Genomic DNA, 25,168 nt, shown 5'->3' on the forward strand with positions numbered 1-25,168 from the left:
CCGCATAAAAAAATAGGTTAATTCTCGGCCTTTCACCATTTTAAAACCAAAATAACACTGAAAACACATTTGGTCGATCTTCATTAATTAAAAGATGCTCATTAAATTTGGAAAACCAAATGAATTTGTAAAATCTTTATTCTCTGTGGAAATTTTAAGTTCGCAAAACAGAAATGTTGTCCAAAATATAAAAAGGAAACCAAAATTAGAAAATCAATTTAATTTTATGAAAAATGAATGATCTGAAATATACCTCATAAAAATAATTGCTTATATCTCTCATAAAAATAAGTGAAAGAAAAAAATTTCACTATCCACGAAATATTGAGACATAAATTATTATCCATAACGAAATTATATTTTATTAGATAATTTTAAATGATATAAGTTATTATTCTTAAAAAAATATTTTTAAAATGATTTTTTTGACGTGAAATAAATGGACCTTGCCTCAAGTTTGGCTCCTTCCTAGAGATTGTCACGTTGCGTTCAATCATTGCTCCTCCATTCTGCGGCCGTAATTTTCTTCCAATGAGGCTTCGGTAGCAAACGTGCGCACTCGATAAAAAGCGACCGCACGATAAAGTCTCCTTATCTCAGCGCAAAACCAAAAACACACGCGCACGCCACCTTCACTACACCAGCTCGAAGTAGAAGACGATTGTCCATGGAGGAGGTGGTGATTGTGGGTGCCGGCATCGCGGGGCTGGCGACGGCGGTGGCCCTCAAGAAGGTCGGCGTCCGGGCCCTCGTCCTCGAGAAATCGAAGGATCTGCGAGCCACTGGCACAGCTCTCGGTCTCTTCCCTAACGCGTGGGTCGCGCTCGACGCGCTCGGGGTCTCGGACAAGCTCACAGCCCTTTATGCGCCTTTCGAGAGGTGAGATCCTTGTTTGCTGAAGCATTTAAAACCTGATCCCCATGTTTACTTCAACAATCATGCTCAGATCGAGAGTTAAACGAGTGATTTCTCTGTTATTACTGGACATGGATGAATATAATTTCTGGCTTTTTCAAATGCGATTGTTTGATTTCTCGAAGCAGAAGAACCCAATGGAGGATGACACCACTCAAATTGAGTGGAAGCCGACCCTTGCTTTGGTCCTTTTCAATTTAAAGCAATTCTTGATGGATGATGAATTAGTGGGGATAATTACCAAAAAAAGTAATAAAATTGTTGTGTGAAGGTCAATTCAGCCCTAAATATTTTGATTTAGCTAATTTAAACCTAAACTGGGTCAATTTGGACAAAAATTACTTATATGGACATCGGCAGGTGGCATAACCCTTGTCGACATGGATAATTATTACCGTTTTTAAAGATTTTGTCAGCTTTTTCGTTTTCCTTTTTAGTGGCTGTGATTGTGGCCAACGACCCTGGCTAGCATTGGGGGACGGCATCGCAGCCCTCACTGGCTCAGGCAAGGGTCGCGATGCCCTCGACGAGCACCACAAGGGTTTGCGGCCTCGCTCACCCAGATCTGCGGAGAGCCGCAGTACCGGAATGTGGCCGGTGCATTGCGTCCCTCACTGGCTCAACAAATTCTTTTCACATGATGTACGTTCAAATGACTCAACTAACTTTCCGTCGAAATACGATGTTGTTTTCCTGCGTGTCATACCACGTCTCTGGCAAGGCACTGTGTCCCCAAATTATATTTACAATAGATTAAAAATGGATCAAAAAGTTGTTATAATTCATCATTTACGGGAGAGAAAAAAATGCAATTTGAGTGCATTTCGTAAATAAAAGCATAATACAGTGGCTTGTCGTAAAATGCACCGTGAAATTTACCCTTCTCATTCATCAGACGAAGGGAAAATGTGCTATGTCAGTGAGAAAGAACAATAGGCTACTCAAGCAAAATATACTGAGTAGATATATTAGCCCTACGTTGGTTTTGTACTTCGTTAAATTGATTTTAGGTTTCAGGAACTTCTTGAATCAGTTCTTTTATAATTACGAGAAAAATAGTTTCTTATTAGAACATTCTGATTATTCACGTACTTCTGTTCAGGGGATACATCACTGATGTCAAGACTAAATCGATTCAAGATGTGCGTTATCCTCCAAATAACCGGTGAATCTCAAATTCCTTTTCATGTTTTCTATCTACCTTTTTCATCATCTCTTGTTTCCTTAATTTACTGTTTAACCTTTTAGATCAATTAATTTCTTGTAATCCTGTACTGTAGGTTTTATTTCGTACAGAATGATATGAATGACCGTCAGAAATATACCAGGAAGGGGGCAAATAGTCTCTATTTTTACAGCTAATCTTTTAAGAATATCATCATTAATGAAGTTTGATTATTTAATACTCCCTTTTTTATATAGAATCGGGCAATTTTATCCGACTATGTTGTTGAAGATATGTCTCGATTTTGAGGTTTGTACCAAATAGACGTCCTAATTTAAGTAGGTTTCCTACAAGGGATTTCCTTTTTTTTTTCGTCCAATTATTTTGTATATAAGATGTGGGTCTTCTTCAGGAACTTTTGGTGTTCAAGTCCATAAAAAATGTGGTAAGATTTTGTGAATACCTTTCTTGAGATGTTATTTCGCGAGGAATTTGAGGGTTAAATACTATGTAGGAAGCTGGAAAATACGTAATTAAAGTGTTATTATAATTTTCTTCTTCATGAAGAGTATCCAAGAGGAACTTTTGGTGTTCAAGCCCATAAAACGTGTGGTAAGATTCTCTGAATACATTTGTGCATTGAGACGGTATTTCGCAAGGAATTTTTGAGGATTAAACATTATGTAGGAAGCTGGGAAACCATTAAGAGTGTTTACATAATTCAATTGTTAATACAATTTTTGTTGTATCGCTTGATCTGTAGTGGATCTTATGCTGCCCTTCGTATGGAGTAGGTCCCACCGACCGATCCATGTAAATTCGATATCCGATCTATTTTCGTTTTCTGTTCATCTTATAGTTCAACCGCTTGTTTTTCGCAACAATGGTGTATTTTGTGCATGTGTTTGTATGCTAAGGATGCAGAACCGTGCCTTCGGAATTGAGCAGGATTGGAGCCCAACCAAGAGCGGTTCACCGAAAAGTCTTGCTGGAAGTTCTGGCAGAGGAGCTTCCTCCAAATAGCATTCGGTTCTCTTCCAAGATAACTTCCATCGAAACCCAAGAAGAACGACACTCACCCATTTGTATCGTCACGCTTGAAGATGGGTCCATCATAAAGTCTAAGGTCTCTATAGTTCTCAAGTAACTTCATTTGAAATCAAATAAGTTGTGGTAACTTACCTATTTTGATTTATCCCAGCGATAATTAGTAATTATTGTACGTGTAGGTTGTTATAGGATGTGACGGTGTTCACTCGATCGTAGCCCACTGGCTCGGACTTCGCCCGCCGGTCTATTCGGGCCGGTCGGCGGTGCGTGGGTTGACCGTGTTCCCAAAGGGTCACGGATATGACCGAAGCCGCGGGATTGAACAATTTGTAGATGTGGGCAAGAGGGCAGGTTTTTTGACTCTCAATGATAAGGAAGTGTACTGGTTCTTTGCGGGGAAGAGTCCTCCTAGAGGTATGTTTTATATATACACACACACACATTTTATCTTCCGTTCAATCGTTTTGGATTTATTGGTTTTAGTGAACAAAAAAGAAATAGTTATGAAGAATTAATTCATAAATTCGGAGATCAATTTATATGTGATAATACCTTACTAATCCTCATTAATCTCTAATGTTTCAATTCTGAAGGTATGGAAAAAGGAGCAGATCCGCAAATGATCCAAAGGGAGGTGATGGAAAATTTGGCAAAGGACTTCCCGCCGGTATACCTCGACGTTGTAAAGCGCTCCGATCTTTCGAGTTTGACATGGGCCCCGTTGATGTTCCGATACCCTTGGGACATCCTATTCGGAAACCTAGCCCAATCGAACATCACTGTGGCTGGAGACGCTATGCACCCGATGACTCCAGACTTGGGCCAGGGTGGATGCTCGGCGCTTGAGGACGCGGTGGTATTGGGCCGGCACATCGGGGGCTCGATTTCCAAGCACGGTGAACTCGTGGCCCGAGATGTTGGATTTGCTATAGAGAGGTACGCGAAGGAGAGGAGATTGAGGGCAGCGACTCTGATAACGGCATCGTACTTGGCGGGATGGGTGCAACAAGATGGGTCTAGTCGATTAATGAGGTTCATAAGAGATGTTTTGTTCTACGGGCTCCTCTTGGCTAGAGTAGTAAGCAGTGTCGCCCAATATGATTGTGGGAAGCTCCCTAGTGTCTCCTCTTTGCCTTCATGTGAGTCCGAAAGCTCCATCTAATTACCGAGTTGCAAATGGGTAATGGTCTACTATATTGTCTGACAGACGATGATGAAGTTTATTGCAATTTATAGTAGAAAAGTTCATGTTATTTGAATTAAGCATTGGATCGGAACTGGAGGGAAATCAGCTTAGCCATAACCGGTCGTAGTTGGAGTGGGCGACTGGACTTCTCCAGCTGCAATAGCAGGCATGAACAGAAACAAAAGGACAATTCTCCAGCACCAAGGAGGAGAGGAAACTCAAGTTAAGTCCATTGGATGTAAGCAAAAACCGAAGGGCAAAAGACTAACGAAAAAATCTGCAGTTGCGATGATCATTTAAGGCCTAGAGTATTGGAACTGTTGGGGTGTAATTCATGCTGGCCGTGTCTCCCCTCTTGAAAATCTAAGTCAATCCTTTGCTCAGTTAGGCTATTAAATTGATGTTCATGATGATATATGGTGTCCATTAGTGCTAAAATTGTCTCTTAGTTGTCCTATTTTGTATCAAATGTCTTGAATGTCAGATTTGGACCTTGAAATCGATTTTAGGCATTATGTTAGACCCTTGCTCAGGTTCGGTTTAGTCTTGATTTTAGTGTCTTCAGGTAAATCTGGTACCAATAGCCGCAGTGATTCCAGCCTAAGTTATGTGAATGACAACATCTCAACATTACCTCAATAGCCTCCTTCAAACCGATTAGTGGGGAGGACCAGAACAATGATAAGTGTAGCGAGATAAGTACAGCACAAGTGCAATAACTTTTGTACGGGGTTCACTTGAGTGCCATAGTTTTTTTTTCGACCACCTAAGTGTCATAATTTCTAAAAATGTCCACTTAAGAGCCATAACTTTCAATTGATTACTTAAGTGCCAATTATTTTTTAAAAACATTCACTAAAGTGCCGTAAATCCGATGTGGCATAGAACTTGTGGTAAATGTTTTTAAAAAAAATTATGACAATTAAGTGACCGATTGAAAAATTATATAGCACTCAAGTGATTAAAAAAAAAAGATATGACACTTAAGTGAGCGGTACATAAGTTATAGCACTCATGTGATCGAAAAAAAAGTTATGGCACTCAATTGAGCGGCGTATGAAACTTATGACACTTGTGATGTTCTTATCCTTGATCGCAATAGCATGGAGAGCAACCTTGTTTTTCTTAATGAAATGATAAGAGATCTCAATGTACTTTGTTCGACCATGAAAAACGAGATTAGTTGTGAGATGCAATGTTGAGATATTGTCCGAGAAAAGTAACTAAGGTCGAGGTTGGTATTTCCTGATGTTATGTAGTATGCATGAATGAGTTCAACATCTTTTGAAGCAAGAGCTTGATATTTAGCTTCAAATGTGGAGCGAGCCACAATGACTTATTTCTTGGCATACCATTAAATACATTTTGAGCCGAGAAAAATACAATACCTAGTGGTAAAATATTGGGCTAGTTTGTACCCAACTCAGTCTGCATTAACATAGCTAAATAAATGGAGAAAGCTATAATAAAAATGAAAAGGCTAGTGTGTAAAGTATCGCAAACATATTGAAAAATATGTTTTTCCATTTTTCCATCTAATAATGAGCAACAGCTAGCACATGCATATATTGGTAAACAATGTTGGCCGCAAGCAAAAGATCCGGCGAGTAAGAGTAAGGTATTGAAGAGCACAACCAATGCTTCGAAAATAAGATGGATCAGCTTAAGACTTATCATCGTGCTTGAGTGTTTAGCTGCTTAATAGTTGTGGGAGTAGCAATCAACTTGCATTGTGCTATGTTTGCTCAACTCAAAAGATCGGAGGCATTTTTTCATTGTGAGAGAGAGATTCCCTTGGTGATGCGATTGATTTCAATGCCCAAAGATAATAATGAGTGCCGAGGTCTTTCATGAAAAAGACGTAATCAAGTGCATATGCAAGATAGGTTTAATAATAAGCAAAGAGAGATCACACACACACACACACACACACACACACACACACACACACACACATATATAACATATGAATCCCACAATCAAGCGATGTTACATATTTCAATACCCACTTTCATGTGCAAGTCAAATTACAAATGACACATGAAATTTGACGAACATGGGAGATACACATGTGAAATATGCCGGGGGTAGGACTTGACTTTGATGCCATAATGACAAATAGGGAATTGAATGAATGAAGCACACCAATTTTATTGACGCTTGGTATAGTATAAGTTGAGAGGTATCTTCATCTATGGTCATGATAGGAGATAAGCATAAAGATAATAATTTTATTTACATAGAAACTGGATACTAAAATAAGGGAAAATTTTCTATGTGATTAGTTCGTGGATACTTTGCTTGTGTGTTATAAACAACTGATTTGTAGAAGATTCTGCACCATAACAATCCTGATAAATTGCTATAAGATTTGTTACAACAATATTATATTCATCTTAAATGTAAGAAACTCACCTAATTCTCATAAAAAAAATTCCAAGGTCCAGTTATCTCCCTAAGCGGGACATTTGAAGGCACAAATTCTGAATCATTACGGCTATGGTTAGCAAGAGTGAATCTAAAAACCCACCTATTCGAAGCTCACGCGGATGGATGATGGCAAATTCCAGTTATCTCTTTGTTCAAGAACAGATCCTAGAGAGAGAGAGCCAAGAGGGCTGGTGTTCGAATAAACTCAAAAAAACCAAGTTAAAAAAAAAAAAAACTAGAAAAAAGCTGGTCATGAAGGAAAATGGAGGAGTTCGTGTCGTGAGTTAAGTGAGTTCGGGAGTGAAAGAGCCTTTGAGAAACCTTGAGGGAGCTCTCTCTACCATATCCCACCGCCTCATTGCCATCATCTATCCGCGTGAGCTTCGAATAGGTGGGTTTTTCACCCTTCACGAGCAGCCAAGTCTTGCATTTTCAGAGTATGGGTCTTGAATGGAGGCTACTTCTTGATGTGTTTGTTATGCGAGCGTCTAACCATTTTCCGAACCGTTGAATGTTTTTGAAACTTTGCGTTACATACTTTCATTTGGCATGAGTGATTTTTCTTGTATGATGTACTTGTGTGAAGTATCGGGGCTTGAATCAGGGCGGGCAACAAGTTCACCCGACCTGGGTTCAAGCCTAACTCTTCAAAACAACTCGGACTTGCGACTTTGAGGCAGATTTTGTTCGTTTCGGTTGTTATTTCTTAGCTAATGTTATTCACAGTATGAATGAGTACACGCATATGTGCGATTTTGCTGTCGGTTGCTCTCAAGATGCGAGATGAGGGACCGTGGAAATGCTTCCGAGGGCTGGTTTTCAACCTCATTTTCTTAAAAAAAAAAAGCTCGGACCTGCAATTTTGAGGCGGACTTTCGTTGTGATTTTATCTGTTTTAATTGCTTTTTCTTGGTTAATATCATTTCTTGCATATATTTGCGGTCTTTACGCTAGTTGTGCTCGAGGCCCGAGTTGGAGGACCATGAAAATGCCTCCATGGTCTAATTACGTGCCCAAGCTGCCAACCAGGCGTTCGATCAAATGCCCCAAAGAGAGAAAGTGGACGAAATGGTGCTATTTCGCCTGTTTCCTTTTAAAAAAATGTTTTAAAAATTATAAAAATTCTAAAAAATTGGGAAAATTCTGCAAAATTTTTTTTAAAAAAATTCTACTGCATTTTTAGCCTAATTAATATTTTTAGGTCTTTATTTTGCAATAGAGGATGATCGATGCCCATTCTAGTCTGATTTGTTGTACAATCGATCATGTCTTGGGTTCGATTATTTGGAATTGTAACCTATAGTGATTGGCTTGCATGTTTACTTTCTAGTTAGTAAATAGCTGCTTTAAATACTTGGTTGTTTAATTATGACGCTGTATTTTGATCAATTGCCTGTAATTTCTTTTCCTAAATGCTAGGGTAAGAATTAAGAAGGTAATTGCACGAAAATGACAGAAAACCATTATGCATGATCATCTAGCACTAGTTTCATACTTGATAGGCTTTGAATGATAAGCAGCATGTGTCATCACTTTGGAAACATTAATCGCTTAGGTACCAAAAGGGTTCTAATTAGCTAATTAGCGTAAGCAAGTCTCTGAACCTAAAATCTCTAGTTGAATAGAACCGAACAATTTCTCCCAGTCGCTCAATAAGATTTTCTATCTACCTTCCTCAAAGATTAATGGCGACTCCAATGTATGTACAAATATACATGTCACCGATCATATAAAGATCAAATCCGATATTTTCCCATCGCAATTTGATATGGGCTTGGGGAGCCCGAGCCAAAGCCTGTCTTTAAGGCTTGGCAATCCACTAACCCACCACTCGATATGTAGGGATTGAGATGGGTCGCGATAGTCCTGTTCCTAGGTAGGAACCAATCCGAACTGGAGAATCAAAGAGTCGAACCGGGAAACGGAGAACCGAATTGGAAACTAGAGAACCGATTGAACCAAGGTAACCATTATAGATACTTAGGATTTATGTAGGATATATCCAAATTTAGAGATGTATGATAATTATATTGATTCTATATATCTCTTAAGATTACACGTATATCTCTCTTTGATTGTGCCTATCTTCATTGATATGTATTCCCTTCTCTATTGATATCATAAAGTTTATAAATAGGCTGATGTAATCTTTATTATGGTATATGGAAATGTAGAGAAAATTCTCCAATTTATGTTTTCGCATTATTCTCAACTTGATTTATAGCCTTTTTTTCTAAGGTAACCATAGTGTACCGAGTGCACTTCGGACTGTGCACCTCATAGCACACTAAATTCCCACCACTCGACAATGGTCACTGAGTGCCTCATGACCATTTGAGTAAGTACCATGGTGGTTGCGTGACAATGTCATCGATGTGTTACCAAATCGAGCCTTTTCCAGAATGTGGTTTTCTTTCGATGCAAGTCACACGGGCTACATTGCTCAATAACTATTTTCCAAGCTAGCCGTATAGGTCGCTTAATACTATGAGATGTGCGGGTCACATCGCTTAGTTGCTATTTCACACACCAACCACATTGGCTACTTTCTATTTCCCTCAAAATTCTCAACCTTTTGCGTGTCGTTTTGAGAAGTAAAATACCCCCATTCGACTTGCTACCTCGGACAGCTAGATTTGGAAGATTCAACATGACACCTGTCGGATGTCGTCTCATGCATAGCCAAGTGCCTCCTCACTGCAGATCCACCCTTGTCATTGAGTGCTGATTTCATTGAGAAAGAAGATTTTGTGGCATTGTTACATTTTATTTCAAACTCAAGCTGACTTGTAGTCACTTAAGTTTTTTTTTTTTTGGTCGGAGTAGTCACTTAAGTTTGAGGAGGGGTGTTAGAGAAAATTAGTATTTATCTAGGATAATTTCCTAAGTTAGAGATATTTGATAATTTTGTTGATTCTATATATCTCCCAAGATTGCACGTATATCTCCCTTTGATTTTGCATATATTGATTGATATCTATTTCCTTCTCCAGTGATCTCATAAAGCCTATGAATAGGCTGATATAATCTTTATTATGGTATATCAAAATATAGAGAAAAATCTCCAATTCACGTTTCCGTATTATTCTCAACAGTAACATTAAAACTAAGAAAATTATAAAAAAATCTTAAACATTTTGCACTTTTGCCAATTCAATCCTAAACTTTTTAAATTTGTCAATTCAATCATAAATATTTTCACCTTTTGCCAATTAAGTCCCGTTAGTCGGAAGCTGCTGATGTGGATGCTAGCCATCCTACAAGGTGCCGCCGGAGCTGATGTGGATAATTTTATTAATATTTTAATAATTTTTTGAATATTTTGAATATTATTTTTTTATTTTCCTTTTTTTTCCCTCCCTCACCCGGCCTCAATCTCCGCTAGCCTCACGCGACAGTTGCCCACGTCCTCCCGGGTGAGGGCGACCCTCGTCAAGGGCTGGCGAGGGTGGTCCTAACCAGCCTTGGCTTGAGGCCAGTGGAGGATAAGGTCGGGTGAGGGAGGGTAAAAAGAAAAGGAAAAATATAGAAAAAGGAAAAAAGGAAAAAATATTTGAAGAAATGAATATACAATAAGAAATTATTCACGTGAGCGTTAGCAATGCCACACAAGATGGTCGTCGTCTACATAAGCGATTTTCAACCAATAGGACTAAATTGGCGGAAGGTGAAAATGTTTAGGATTGAATTGACAAATTTAAAAGGTTTAGGACTGAATTAGTAAAAGTGCAAAATGTTTAGGACTTTTTTGACATTTTCTCCCTTAAAGCTAATAGTATCTATGGATCTTTTCACCAACTTTATACTAGCAGTATCAAACTCTCAGAATTCGGAACATCAATTCATTACTAATGTTATATAATATGTTCTCTCTCACTATGATTATTTTTAAACTTGCTTTGGTGCTGGTGGAAGATATGTACTAGTTAGAATCCACCTCTAACACATACGTATATTTTATTGTAAGAGAATCCAACATACTATAAACTTTGAAAGCCCCAGATTAGCTAATCTCTACACTTTTACACGTGTTTTTAGTTTACTCTTTTATACATTGTAGGTTCCGGATTTTAAAAATTAAAAACCAGTCTCGATAAAGTAGGCCCTAAGTCTATGGTAAAACCTGAAACTGCTCACCACAATTGCGACTATTCTTTTGTGCTTTATTTTGCAACGATCATGTCCCTTCTTTTTCCTTGCGTTGCTTCGTCGTAGTCCCTCTAAAAGAAAAGTCAAGGGCGGCCCACTTATTCAACTTTTGACCAGATACTTTGCATTTAACATTTTATTAAACAAGGTCTACATCTCCAGCTAAGAGATATTTTGTCATGTGTTAGTTTCCGGAACACGTGAAACTTTTATTCTTGCAGCTTACGTATCAGGTCAAAGGAGAAATCAAATAGAGCACGTCATTAGACGTACACGACTGCCCACAACAGCTATAAAAAGAAACACAATTTGTCACTCTGAAATAGCTCAAATAGATCAACACCATAGTAAAATCGTAAAAGTCAAGAGTTGCTTTTCAAATGGAGGAGGTTGTGATAGTCGGAGCCGGCATCGCGGGGCTAGCGACCGCAGTGGCCCTGAAGAAGGTCGGTGTGCGAGCACTGGTGCTTGAGAGAACGGAGGGGCTGAGAGCCACTGGCGCAGCCCTAGGCCTCTTCCCCAATGCCTGGCACGCCCTCGACGCGCTCGGAGTTTCAGATAAGCTCATCTCGATTTACGAACCTCTTTTCAAGTAAGGTTTTATCTTTCTCACGTAGTTATTGTAACCTATCTTCAAGTTTCTTTTACTTAATTAAATTCTTATCAGATCAAACGTTCCATAATTAATTTTTTGCTCGTGCATTAGGGTTTACGTAACGGATGTGAAGACCAAAGCCATTCAGGAAGTGCGTTATGATGCAAGCAAAGGGTACTGTAACTCTGAAAATTCTTAATTTCGTTCAATGCAATGTCTATTTTTGATTGGTCGTATGTGTCTCTTTCATTCCTTTTTCTTTTGCCAAAAGCAACATTGGATGCGTTATTACTTTAGGTGAAGCACATCCGATGAAACACAATTTTGGGGTTCTGCAAAAATCCTACGTTAAGTCATGAACATCCGCAAAGATCAATGAGTTTTCACAAAACCCTAAAATTGTTTTTCATCCAATGGATTTCTTGTTTGTGTGTATAAAAAGTTGCAAGTGCATTTATAATGGTTTAAGCAACTAAGTTTTTTTTTTTTTTTTAGTAGATAAGGCAAATAATAACATTGTTGTAGGTAAATGAAAGAATTAAAGTCTATTTGTGTAATGCTAAGTTTAAGAATTTCCACTATTCTTAGGAGTGGAGATGAACAAAGATTGGTGCACCGAAAAGTCTTATTGGAGGTCTTGGCAGAGGAATTGCCTCCCAATACCATCCGTTTCTCTTCAAAGCTCACTTCCGTTGAAACCCAAGTGGAACAAGGCTCATCCATTTGCATCCTCGCGCTTGAAGATGGAACTGTGATCAAATCTAAGGTATAATAACTTCTCGTAATTAAAAGCGCTTTCTAATTGCCACGGCAATAACACTACTCCAACACTTGGTTAATGATTTCATTATGAAAAATGTGTGCCATGTAAATGTAGGTTGTTATCGGATGTGATGGGGTGCATTCCAGGATAGCACGTTGGTTAGGGCTCAGCTCACCGGTTGATTCGGGCCGGGCTGCTATTCGCGGGCTGGCCGTGTACCCAGAAGGCCATGGGCTGAACCATGAAGCTCAACAATTCGTGGATGTCTCAAAGAGGGCTGGTTTTATGCCTCTCAACAGTAAGGATATCTACTGGTTCTTTGGTTGCAAAGCTCCTCCAAAAGGTATTGGTACATTCCCTTTTCTATTTGCTAAGTGTATACTTTTTTCTTAGGACTGACACTTCTCGTGTAAGAGTGCCATTAGTGATACTTATGCACATTTTATTTCGCGAAAAATGAGTAACATGAAAAATATATTCCAAAAAATGGTCGTTTATGATTGAACAAAATATATTTTTAATGTCTAGGCAAATAATTAGACATAATTTGTTATCGGTATTGAAAGTATTTTTCATTGACTAGTTATTTCGAGCCATACATGTGATCACTTTTGGAAAAATACTTTTCAAATCATTCATTTTTTTCGAAATAAATTCAGCCGTAGATTGGATTGTGAAGTCAAGAAAAAAACCTTTAAACTAACGAAAGTGCACTTTGTCATTTTCATTCGTCAATTTGTATGTGGGTCTCATCCTCCGCACCATTGTTACTCGGAATAGATTTTCTCATCACCCGTTAAATTGAAATGTTTTCATAGATGTAACTTACAACATTTTTTCTTGTATAAAAGCTGCTTTTCATCTTTTTACTCTGGATTTTTATAGGCTTAACTAGTAACAACTTAACCTTTGTCTAACAGTTTTTACTTATCGACACATCTACATTTCAGGCGCGGACATGGGAGGAGACCCAAATTTACTACTAAGAGAAGTGGCTGACCATTTAGCCAAAGACTTTCCTCCATTGTACCTTGACATCGTCGGCCACTCGGACCTTTCCACCGTGACGTGGGCCCCGTTGATGTTCCGGTATCCGTGGGACGTCATCCTTGGGAACCTGACCCGTGCGAACATCACGGTGGCTGGAGATGCCATGCACCCCATGACTCCGGACTTGGGCCAAGGTGGGTGTTTGGCACTTGAGGACGCGGTTGTGTTGGGTCGGCACATCGGAAGCTCGATGTCCAAACGGGGAGAGATCGAGATGCGTAATATCGGGTCTGCCCTCGAGAGTTACACGAGGGAGAGGAGGTGGAGGGCGGCAGCGTTGATCACGGCATCCTTTTTGTCGGGTTGGGTTCAGCAGGCTGGGTCTAGTTGGTCGATGAGGTTCCTAAGACACTTATTCTATAAGTTTGTATTGGTTAGAGCCCAAAGTGCTACTAGGTACGATTGTGGCAAACTTTGCTAACGTCTCCTCTTTTGACTTCTGTTTCAATTCTAAACTTTGCAAAAGTTGCATCCACACTTAGTTTGGATTGATGCGTTCGTTTTGAGCAGCTCACAGGGGTTCATGTCCGGTGGCATAATAACAAGCTCATGTAATATTCTTTGCCCAACATCGCATCGTGTTTTACTTTTCTTGTACTTTACATTCCATCATCCTTATCTAGATGTTTATCTCAATTTGGCGTGTTGTTTATTCCATATTGTTGGTGCGTGGGACTCACGGTGTGTGCCCATGCGGGCAAACGTGATAAGTCACGGTTCTTCAAATGACATAAAAAACTACCGCCCTCTCTCCTCCTGTTTTAGTCTACCACTTTCAAGAAGACAAAAAACGAAGTACACTCTTTCCCAACTCACTATTGATTGGCATTCAACATGAAGGAATTTCCGAGATTGCAAAGAGGCATTTAATCTGTGACAATTAAGGTATGTCCTCGTGATATACCCGCTTCGATCAGTGATTCAAGCGATCCATTGGGCATGTTTCCACGAATTGAATGTATAGACAGAGTGGGCTTCATAGTCCTACAAATATGCTTGATGGATACCCATATTTGGCAAGCAACCATGCATGATCACATAGTAGCATGTACCTAGGAGGTTAAAAATTCGGAAGACTGTTTGAATCACGTTTTCAATAAATAAAGCGAGTTTATGTACGGAAAAGGCGTTAAATGCACAAAAAATGGTGATGCATCGGCACACGTATTGCACATGGAAGAAAATCTCATTGCAAATAGGATTAGCTATTAGAACAGGCTCCAGACTAGGGTGTGTTTGGGCTAGCATTATCTAAGTAGATGTTGAGGAATTTATTGGAGATATTAACCTCATCGGCCGCTCTCATTATTTTGACATCTATATTCAGAAAATCATTCGAGAACATTAACTTTTTAATATAAGAATGCAATAATGTCATTCCCCTTTCTCATCGACCCAATAGCGGATGTCAATACGGTAGTCGTGATTTATAGGGCTAGTCCATGAGTCATAAGCTAAAGAGACTTGAAAGTTATTTGTCTGTGGAACGACCCTCAGCTGAGGTTACAAAGGGTGCACATGATAACACTTTTGAAAGTGGATTTCTGCTCCAGAGGTGCTTCCGGAGTAGAAATCCTTTTGGTAATGTAACTTCTGAGGCGTAAATCCGTTTGGTAAAAATTTTTACTTCTGAAAGAAATTTCCTCTTCTAAAGTGAATTTCCACTTCTCAAGATGTTTTTCCCCCTGTCGCGACCCTCCTCGAGGAAAAAGGGCTAATGGGTCGCCCTTCCGGCCCATTTACGTGTGGACCTTTGGACGCGGGCCTCTCCCAAGGCCCATTACCCAAATCGCAACGAAGGATAAAATCGGATCAACCTTTCAAGACGGTCTAGTGACATGTGCTATGTGTGCATGCCTCGGAGTCGCCACCAATCGTTTCATGGAAGGTACGATCGGAAACCCTATCGAATAGTTGGGAGCTTCTATTCGATTCTGCGAGAACCAGAGAAATGGGATCGGGGACTTAGTTACGCCAACTATCTAAGTTGACGCCCTTTTGGTACCTAAGTTGACTGAATTTTCTAACCTCGGATTTCATGCATATGAGTAGGGTACGAATCCTAAATCTAGGAATTCATGCGGATGAGAATGACTATCCTAGCAATCACAATCAATCAAAGTAAATGCACAAATCAAAGAATCCATAACGTGCGGATAAATCGCATCAAATCAACGTGGCATTTCTAGTATGGCTCTATCAACTTAGGGAAGGGACCTTCAAAGTATAAGAAGAGGTCAGGAGTGATTTGGAAGTTATTCGCCCATGAGGGACAAAATCGTAATTTTGAGAAAACTTGTTGACGATTTGCTAGAAAGGGAAAAATCGTCATTTCAGAAGAGATTTGGAGTGAGAAATGTTGAAAATAAGATTGATCACCTAAAATGACCAATTTCCTAATTTTTGACATTTTTTAGAATTTTTTAAAATTTTTTGGAGACAAATTACCCCTAAAGAGTAGAAATGTCATTTTGGAAAGATCGGGAAAAGAAATCTCAAAAATAGGATTGGCCAGTTGATTGTGGCCATTCCTCAATTTTTGAGAATTTCTAGAATTTTTTAGGAATTTTCTACAATTTTTTCCTAATTTTTTTGGATTTTCTATGATTTTTATTTTTTTATTATTTATTCCTAGTCGGATTGGGTCAACCCGGTCAACAGACCGGTCAACCAGATCCCGACCCGCACCCGGGCCAATATCCCCTCAAAACGGCGTCGCTTCGAACATTTTCGTTCGAATTTTTAAAAAAGGAGATTTTTCATTCAATTTTTCCAAATTCTCGCCCAAAAGAAAATTCGCGCCTCAGATTTTACCACGTGGCGGATTCTGAATGCTCTGATCAGGAAATGAGATCTACGGACAAGATCAGGCCACGTGGTTAGTTCACGGCCCTCTGATTTAGAACTGAGATCTATGGGTTAGAGCGCGCCAAGTGGCACGTTCTTGACGCTCCGATCTATGAAAAAATCTATGGTCACGATTAGACCACGTGGCTAATCCACGACCGCTTGATCTTTCGATCAGATCTATGGTCAAGATCGGACGACGTGGCTAATTCACAACCGTCCGATCAAATGTATTATTTTTATTCGGAAAATGATTTTTTTATTTATTATCCGAAGTTTAAAAAAATCGATCCAACTATAAGAAATGTGACACGCAGCCAAACCTGGGCCGCGCAATCACCAAATCCTTTTTTTTTATTTTCAAAAAATCAGAATTATTTGAAAATTCATTTTTTTATTTTCCGAAAAAAGATATCGCGACATGTGGCATTATTTCAACCGTCGGATCGATTTTTTGTTATTTCTGTTGTAACTACTTGCTGACGTGGCTACCACGTCAGCGCCACATAGGCATTGACCAGGTCAGCAGCTCGCCGGAGAAGACGATGAACAGTGTCGTGACTCCGGCGAGTCCGCCGGAACTTCACCGGAGACCCAAAACAGCAACTAAACAAGCTTATTTCGACACCAAATTGACCTATCCTATTCAAAACGACGATCTAAAACCAAATATGTGCCTTAAAATCCTGTCCGTCGCCTCTAAAAGCCCTTACCAGCTCCGACCAGATCTGCGGATTCCGGTGAGCTCTAGAACTCGAGTACTCAGCCATTCGTTTTCTACTTTAAGCATAGGAAGAACATTAACAGGTGTTTCAAGAACTTACCTGTGCATCCTGAGCGTTTGAAAACCGTCCATTGGTGAGTTCCAGTTTGCGAGTCCGGCAAATTTCGGGAGAGATTTGGTCATGGAAAAACTCAGCGATCGATGCACAAAAATTGGCAAATCTAGGCTTAGATGCAGTCATAGGTACGATTAAAGTAATAAAAACACGAATAGCACACTCGGCGTCGCACGACCGAAGTTTGAGAGTTGAAACCGAGACCAAAGACCTTTTATCGAACACGTATGGTGCGGATTCAAAAAATCGCTAAAATCATTTCTTCAAAGATTAATGAGAGATATCCAGCAAAACCGACGATCAAATCATACTATATGCATCACTTTCATGATCGAGAACTATTGGTTTTGGTCTGATTCGATCAAAGATTGAATCGGCTCATAACGCTTAGTGAACCAAGAGCAAGAACAGAGCAGGTGTACAGGGGATATAGCAGACTGACTTGGTTTCGCCGGCGATGACGGCGGCACGAGGTACTGCGACGGTGATGAGCCCGACCTCCTGGATCTCTCTCTCTCAAGAACTCGTACTCTCTATTCTCAATCTCTTAAGAGTCGCCAAACCGTGCCCCCCTTGAACTCCCATCCTCAATCTGGTTTTAATCTCCTTTTAGAACTTCCTGTAACAAACTTTTGGCGCCCATTTCTATTTTGCCTTCAGGCCGGAGCCAGCTGGCCTTGTCGGGAGGTCGCTCGTGCGGTGGTATATCCACTGGAGTTCCTTGGAAGTTGTTGGGTATAATCAAGGTCAAGCCATTTTCTTTCATTCTTCCCTGTACGTGCGCGAGAAAGAAGCTTCAGATGGCTCCTGTTCGTCCATTTGGGCTGACTTGGTCAACTCGTTGGTTTGATCAACTCTTTTCATTCATTATTATTATTTTTTTAAGTGTATGTCCTAATTCAACATCAAAGTGACCCTTTTCCGTGAAATTGAACCTCAACACTAGTCTCCAGAACAAGAACATTATCTAAAAATGACAAGTTTGGGTCCGATTGGTTCAGTTTTACGCAAAAAATCCCTAAGTTTCAAGATTAATTTGAATGTAAAATCTGTCTAATTAGGGTCCTTAATGACTAATCTGTGGTAATTTGACCTCACCAGTGTGTTTAAAATGTCGAAAAACCTATGGGTCAATGTTCATTTTTGCATGGGTTCACCTTTAAAATCACTAATTTGACCCTAATTGAGAATCACGGATTATATCGGAAATGCAAATAGGTCCAATTTGTAACCTGCTCAAAAATTGAAATTGATTGGACCAAAATGCAATTAAAGGTGTAAGAATCAAATGTCATAACTAACTCAAAGTAAGAAAAACAATAGAAAGATCTCAAATGATTTTTTTGGCTCAATTTGGGTCCACATTTGCGAAGACTCATGTGACCCCAAGTTGAATTTTCCAATTTTTCAATGGCCAAAATGAAGAGGGAATTAAAATAAAAAATATTGGATGTTTTCCCATATTTTTGAAGCCGAAAATGCTATTTTTTTTTGTAATTTTTGGGTATTTTTCTAATATACCAAAAATATAAAAAATTGTGAAAAATACCGAAAAATATTTTTTGTTCAAAAATGGATCCTTAAGCTTGGCCAAGGCTTTCAAAATTGATTTTTCAATTTTATGAATTTTTATGGATTTTTGAAAATTTTTCTAAAGAAAAACAGATTAAAAATCAAGTGTCAACACCCCCAATTTGAGAATTTAAAAAAATAGCTTCTTCAATTCAAGAAGTATGTCTCGTCTCACCCTTTTTTCATTACGCTCTCATCCTCTTTTCGATCATACCCACATCCGCCAACCTCTACGATCGAGGACCGTCGCCGGCCGCCGCCCACAACCATCGCCATCCATCCCCGGTTGCCAACCACCGCCGACCTCCGCCGGTCGCGACAGCCGACCGCCGCCTCTGCCAACCACCGACCACCTCCCACCGCCAACCTTCGTCTGTCGCGATCGTCACCAACAATTGATCTTCGCAGGCCGCGACCGCAGTTGGTCGTAGTGGCAGAGTCGCCGTCTCTGGCTGCCGGAGTAAAAAATAAATAATAATTTTTTATTTTTAAGAATTAAATAATATTTTAATAATAAAAATTATTTTTAACGAAATTTAAAAAGTTCAAAAATGAAGTTGAAATTTTTCGGTCGCCAATAATAATTTTTCATGGAATATTTTGTGTTAATAATGTTTTAAAAGTAGAAATTTTCAACCGTTATCAAATGAATATCTCTGATCAGAAATAACTTTTGGAGTAGAAGTTGAAAAATCAACTTCTACTTTTGAGGAGAAGTAGAAAAATCAACTTCTGATCATAAGTTGATTTCTGAAGCAGAAGTGTTATCATGCGCACCCAAAGTTGCCCATAGATAGTGAAGTGGGGATTTTCGACACAGCTAGAGGCTTGTTCGACGACAAGACAATAAAATGCTAGCGCCCAATACGCCGTATTGTAATTGTCGACTATCGCCACATTTTTAGAGGTGAAACACTAAAACGAAAGCTAATGAATGCAGAGACTCTCCCAAGCTCATATCAAAAGCAACTTTGGGTTTTTTATTTAATCAACTTGACGTGGAAATCAATTCAATTAGGAGTTGTTACTAATCTATTTTGAATCAATTAGAAACCCAAGTAAAGTGCGGGAAAACATTTTACTTCTGCAAAACGGAGATAACATGGATACCGGAACTTGGTTACACAAGATAAATCTAAAGCCCTTTCAGAAATCTATTATATCAATCTTCAAGTTTCCATTGATTGATTTTCAAGATATTCAATTTAGCCATTGTAGATTGCAATAAGATCATTAGAGCTTCGTTTGCCCACATAAACAAATCTTCCAGCAATCTTGTTGCTCCCAAGAATAGAGACTCCATATTAGGATTAATCTTTGTCTATTGATATGATACATGATTAACTAGATTTTCACCGATGTGAACTCTCGTAAGTGTTACATCTAAGTTATCCTCGCTGTTTGTGAACCGCTCCATGATCTTCTTCCTGTTAAAGTTGGGGAATATTTCGGGGACCCTTGTTTCTCATACGAGGCACGCCCACATGAGCTTAGGGAAAACAAAGTATGAACCGATGACATGTAACCCCCGTGCACGGAATGCCAAGAGTCCCGCTGCCCGGACAATGGGCAAGGGTTTTGCTCCTCGGTGAGTGGACAGCGACCCCGCTCGCTTGTGAGTGGGCGGGGCTCTAGGGCAACACCCCCGAAACAACATCGAATTTTAGATTTGTGTTTTAAATTGGCCCGTTTGTCGTGGAATCATAGAGATTCGGATAGTCCTGAACTTTGGGCCCATTTTAAGTCCTATATATTATACTTGTATGAAAGATCATTGTAACGAATGATTGTGGTTGTAAACCTAAAATCATAGTGGAATCTCTTTGCAGGATGTAGCTCTATTCTAGGGGTGAACTGGGTAAAACTCGTGTGTCATCATTTTTCTATTTTCTATGTGATTGTTCTTATTTGGTTTAGGATATAACCCATCACTTCCTTGTTGCTAAATAGTAACCGTTCCCTTCAAAAGCTTGTGACTTTGGTCTGATTGTTATGGGTATCTAGAAGCCGTTTCGATAAATGTACGTCACCGACGTTAAATTAGTGGCTATCGATTATCCGTCATCGTATTTCAACAACTGAATATTCAGTGCTGACGAACATCAATATCACCTATCATATGTTGACTCTTATGCTTATTGACATTGTTTGCCAGGCTCGCGAGCCTTTCACATGTTCACCTTTGCTCACATGCCAAGCATGTGCTTATTGACTACCAGATTATTTTATGTGTCAACATATGCCACTTTTCAAAAAGAATAGAAAGATACTAAATAATACATGGATTGCGGCCCCTAACCAAAAATATCAGGACATGCTCATATATTTTTCATATAGGTTAGTTCGATTTTCTGCATTGCATAGCATAACATAGCATAGCATTCATCTAAATATAAATTGGACTGGTGACGGAAGCAGATCTGAAATTGATGAGTAGAGTGGGCTAGATGTAATGCGCCAAAACGTCACTTTCTAACATGCGCTTTTAATCTTCTAATGCAAGCGGAAGTCAAAACATCACACTAAACACATATCATTAGGACGAAGCGCATTTATTATAAACATACCACTTCCATTTCATATTCACCTAATGATGTTCATTACATACACTTCCCATGGACATACATTCCAATATATATACACATACGCGCGCACGCCTAGGATGGGTTCAAAAAGTTGCGTAACTCCTCTAATGTATTGGCGTCTCATATCAAAACCAGACCTTGTCTATACGTGGCCACCATATATTATTTCGCAACCGTCATGCCCCTTTGTAAAAGTAGCTTCTTTTTCCTTGCGTTGCTTTGTCGTATTCCCTCCAAAAGAAAGGTCAGGGGCTGCTCACTTATTGAACCTTTGAGCAAATACTTTGCATTTAACATTTTACTAAAAAGTTAATGCCACCAAAATCTTAAACTAGTATACTTATAACAAATTTATCCAAAAGAAATTTTCTGACTACAAAAAATACCAAACTGATACATCCGTAATAAATCTATCCCTATTAGTTTTCGATAAATTTTATTGTCAAATTACTAAGTTGGATGAGACGTAACAGTTCATAGGTGTAATAGTTTGGGGTTTTACCTTTCGTTTGTCGCATGTGCTATCGGTTTAGATTTTTTGTGGTATTAACCCAATTTAGCGAAAACTAACGAAGGGTAAATTTATTGCAGGTGTACTAGTTTAGGATTTTAAGCGATCAAAAAATTAGTTTGTGTGGGTATATGAGTTTGAGATATTTGATGGTAAAAAAATTATTTGAAATAAATTTGTTATAAGTGTACTAGTTTGAGATTTTGCGTGGTATCAATCATTCGTTAAACGAGCAATGCTCCAGCTAAGAGACATTTGTCTTGTGCTCGTTTCTAGAACGCCAAAAATTTTATTCTCTATTTTTGCAGCTCACATATCTGGTCAAACGAGAAATCAAATAGAGCTCGTCATTAGAGCTCTGCGACCGCCCACAACAGCTATAAGAAGAAACATAATTGGCACTCTGAAATAGCTCAAATAGATCAACACCATGATCTCACCTAATTAACAAGAAAAGATCGTAAAAAGAAGAAAAAGGCCAACGGTTGCTTTTCCAAATGGAGGTGGTTGTAATCGTTGGAGCAGGCATCGCGGGCCTAGCGACGGCGGTGGCCCTCAATAAGGTCGGTGTACAAGCATTGTTGCCCAAGAGAGCAGAGGGGTTGAGAGCCACCGGCACGGCCATAGCCCTCTTCCCCAATGCATGGCACGCGCTCGCCGCGCTTGGGGTTTTTGATAGGCTCGCATCCATTTACGAACCTTTTTTCAAGTAAGGTTTTTCATCTTTGTCATTGTGAAAAAAAGAGAGGTAAATTAGATATTGGCCGAAGCGACGCAGATGCACAATGCATAATTAATTCCTTTTACTTAATTAATTCTTATTAGATTGAACTTCCCAGAATTAATTTTTTGCTCATGCATTAGGGGTTACGTAACCGGGAACCGGATCCCCTAACATTGGATGGCGCAGATTGATCCACGTCACTTTTTTTAAAATTTTGAAATTTCCTACCAAAAAATTTCCTCCTTTTAAAAGGTGATGTGGATGAATCCGGGCCGTCCATTTTGAAATGGACCGCTTGGATCCCTCAATGTCACCTCACCTTTATGGACGTAACCGATGTGAAGAGCAAAGCCATTCAGGAAGTGCTTTATGATGCAAGCAAAAAGGGTACTGCAACTCTGAAACTTGCTCATTTCGATCAATGCACCGTCTATTTTTGATTTGTCGTATGTGTTTCCTTCTTGGTTTGCCAAAAGAAACATTGGATTCAATATTCATTACTCTGTTAGATGAAGTACATTCGATGAAAAACAAATTTGGGGTTTTGTGAAAATCCTATGGTAAGGCCCATGAACATCCGTAAAGATCATTGAATTTTCACAAAAGCCTAAAATTTTGCGTACAAAAGTTGCAACACCGTGTATAATGGTTTAAGGAGCTAATTGTAGCTAGATGAAAAAAAAAATTAAAGCCTATTTGTGTGATGCAAAAAGGTTAAGAATTTACACAATTTTTTACATTTCCTAGGAGTGGAGATTAACAAAGAGTGGTGCACCGAAAAGTCTTATTAGAGGTCTTGGCAGAGGAATTGCCTCCTAATACCACCCGTTTCTCTTCAAAGCTCATTTCCATTGAAATGCAAGAGGAACAAGGCTCCTCTGCTTGTATCCTCGCGCTTGAAGATGGAAATATCATCAAGTCTAAGGTATCATAACTTCTCATGCTTGTGGAGGATTTGTTGTTGATTGATTAATATTGTATAAAAATATGCGTGCCATCTATATGTAGGTTGTTATTGGATGTGACGGAGTGCATTCTAGGATAGCACGTTGGTTAGGGCTTGGCGCGCCGGTTGATTCGAGCCGGTCTGGAATTCGCGGGTTGGCCGTGTACCCACAAGGCCACGGGTTGAACCATGAGCTTCGGCAATTCGTGGATGTCTCAAAGTTTTTATGCCTCTCAACAATAAGGAGATCTTATGGTTCTTTGTTTGCAAAGCTCCTCCAAAAGATATTGGTACACTCCCTTATATATCCCTCTTGTATTTGCTCGTATGTCCTATAAAAGGGTATATTTATTTTTTTGGGACTGACACTTCTCGTGTAAGAGTAAAATTAGCGATACTTAGGTCCTGTTTGTTTCGCATAAAATGAATGATTTGAAAAATATTTTCTGAAAAATTATATCTTATATCTCTTATAGAAATGGATGGACGAAATGTATTTTCATAGTCTATGCAAATGTTTAGATATAATTTGCTATCAATAATGAAAATATGTTTCATTGAATTCAAGTGATAAATGCAGTCATTTTTAAGGAAAATATATTTCAAATCACTCATTTTCTGCGAAACAATAAAAGTATAATTGTTACTTTCATTTGTCATTCGGATATGGTCTCATCCTCCCTACCATTATTACTGTGCATAGATTTCTACATCACCGGTTAAATTAAAATGTTTCGTAGATGTATCTCACAGCAATTATACTTGGGAAAAAGCTGCTTTTTATCTTTTTATTTCCGATTTATGTAAGCTTGACTAGTAACAACTTAACCTTTATCTAACAATTTTTTACTCATCGACACGTTCATCTCAGGTGCGGACATGGGAGGAGTCCCAAATTTACTACTAAGAGAAGTGGCTGACAATTTAGCCAAAGATTTCCCTCCATTGTACCTCGACATCGTCGGCCACTCCGACCATTCCACCGTGACAAGGGCCCCGTTGATGTTCCGCTACCCGTGGGACGTCATCCTTGGGAACCTGACCCGCGCGAACATCACGGTGACCGGAGACGTGATGCACCCCATGACTCCAGACCTGGGCCAAGGTGGGTGCTTGGCCCTCGAGGACGCAGTCGTGTTGGGTCGGCATATCGGAAGCTTGATTTCCAAATGGGGCGAACTCGAGACGTGTGATATCGGTTCCATCCTCGAGAGGTACACGAGGGAGAGGAGGTGGAGGATGGCGACGTTGATCACGGCATCGTTCTTGTCGGGTTGGGTTCAGCAGGACGGGTTGAGTTGGTGGATGAGGCTCCTAAGGGACGTATTCTATAAGTTTCCATTGGTTAGAGCCCTTAGTGCCAGTAGGTACAATTGCGGCAAACTTTGGTAATGTCTCGTCTGACATTTATTCGGCTCTAAACCTATCAATTAGATTAATATAGTAAAAAATAAAATTTTGAAGGAAATTACAATCAAGTCCTCCGGCTGAGTCAAAATTGCTAGATCGTTGCTGAACTTTTCTTGAGTAGCGCCATGTTGACATCACCAATGACAAGATGACTCTCCGGGACTGTTGATTCAATTTTCTTCACACGGGAAATGGATTGCACGATTAGAAGTTACATCCACAGCTGGTTTGACTAGCTCACGGGGGTTCATGTCTCGTGACGTAATAATAAGGCCATGTAATAATATCTTTTGCTCGATGCCGCATCGAATTTTACTTTTCTTCAGCTTTACCTTCCAGTTTCCTTATTTAGAGGACTATCTCGATTTGGCATGTTGTTATTCTATATGCTTGATGGCTACGCCTATTTTGCAAGCAGCCATATAATCACT

The 25,168-nt window shown here is 39.4% G+C and overlaps 2 protein-coding genes and 1 pseudogene across 2 annotated transcripts; all 3 read left to right on the forward strand.

Moving 5' to 3' along the window:
- The first annotated feature begins 572 nt into the window (after positions 1–572).
- LOC115730696 (monooxygenase 2-like) lies at positions 573–4,370 on the forward strand. Its single transcript, XM_030661299.2, has 5 exons — positions 573–879; positions 2,018–2,080; positions 3,029–3,206; positions 3,310–3,544; positions 3,724–4,370. Exons 1-5 carry the CDS (start codon positions 668–670, stop codon positions 4,290–4,292), a joined length of 1,257 nt encoding a protein of 418 aa, XP_030517159.2. The 5' UTR covers positions 573–667; the 3' UTR covers positions 4,293–4,370.
- A 6,905-nt stretch (positions 4,371–11,275) lies between these two features.
- LOC115730697 (monooxygenase 2-like) lies at positions 11,276–13,864 on the forward strand. Its single transcript, XM_030661300.2, has 5 exons — positions 11,276–11,487; positions 11,602–11,664; positions 12,079–12,256; positions 12,368–12,596; positions 13,204–13,864. Exons 1-5 carry the CDS (start codon positions 11,276–11,278, stop codon positions 13,722–13,724), a joined length of 1,203 nt encoding a protein of 400 aa, XP_030517160.2. The 3' UTR covers positions 13,725–13,864.
- An 8,290-nt stretch (positions 13,865–22,154) lies between these two features.
- Positions 22,155–24,719, forward strand: LOC115729939 (annotated as a pseudogene).
- The last annotated feature ends 449 nt before the right edge of the window (positions 24,720–25,168 follow it).

This window comes from Rhodamnia argentea, chromosome 5 (assembly GCF_020921035.1).
Source record: "Rhodamnia argentea isolate NSW1041297 chromosome 5, ASM2092103v1, whole genome shotgun sequence".
NCBI classification, from domain to species: domain Eukaryota; kingdom Viridiplantae; phylum Streptophyta; class Magnoliopsida; order Myrtales; family Myrtaceae; genus Rhodamnia; species Rhodamnia argentea.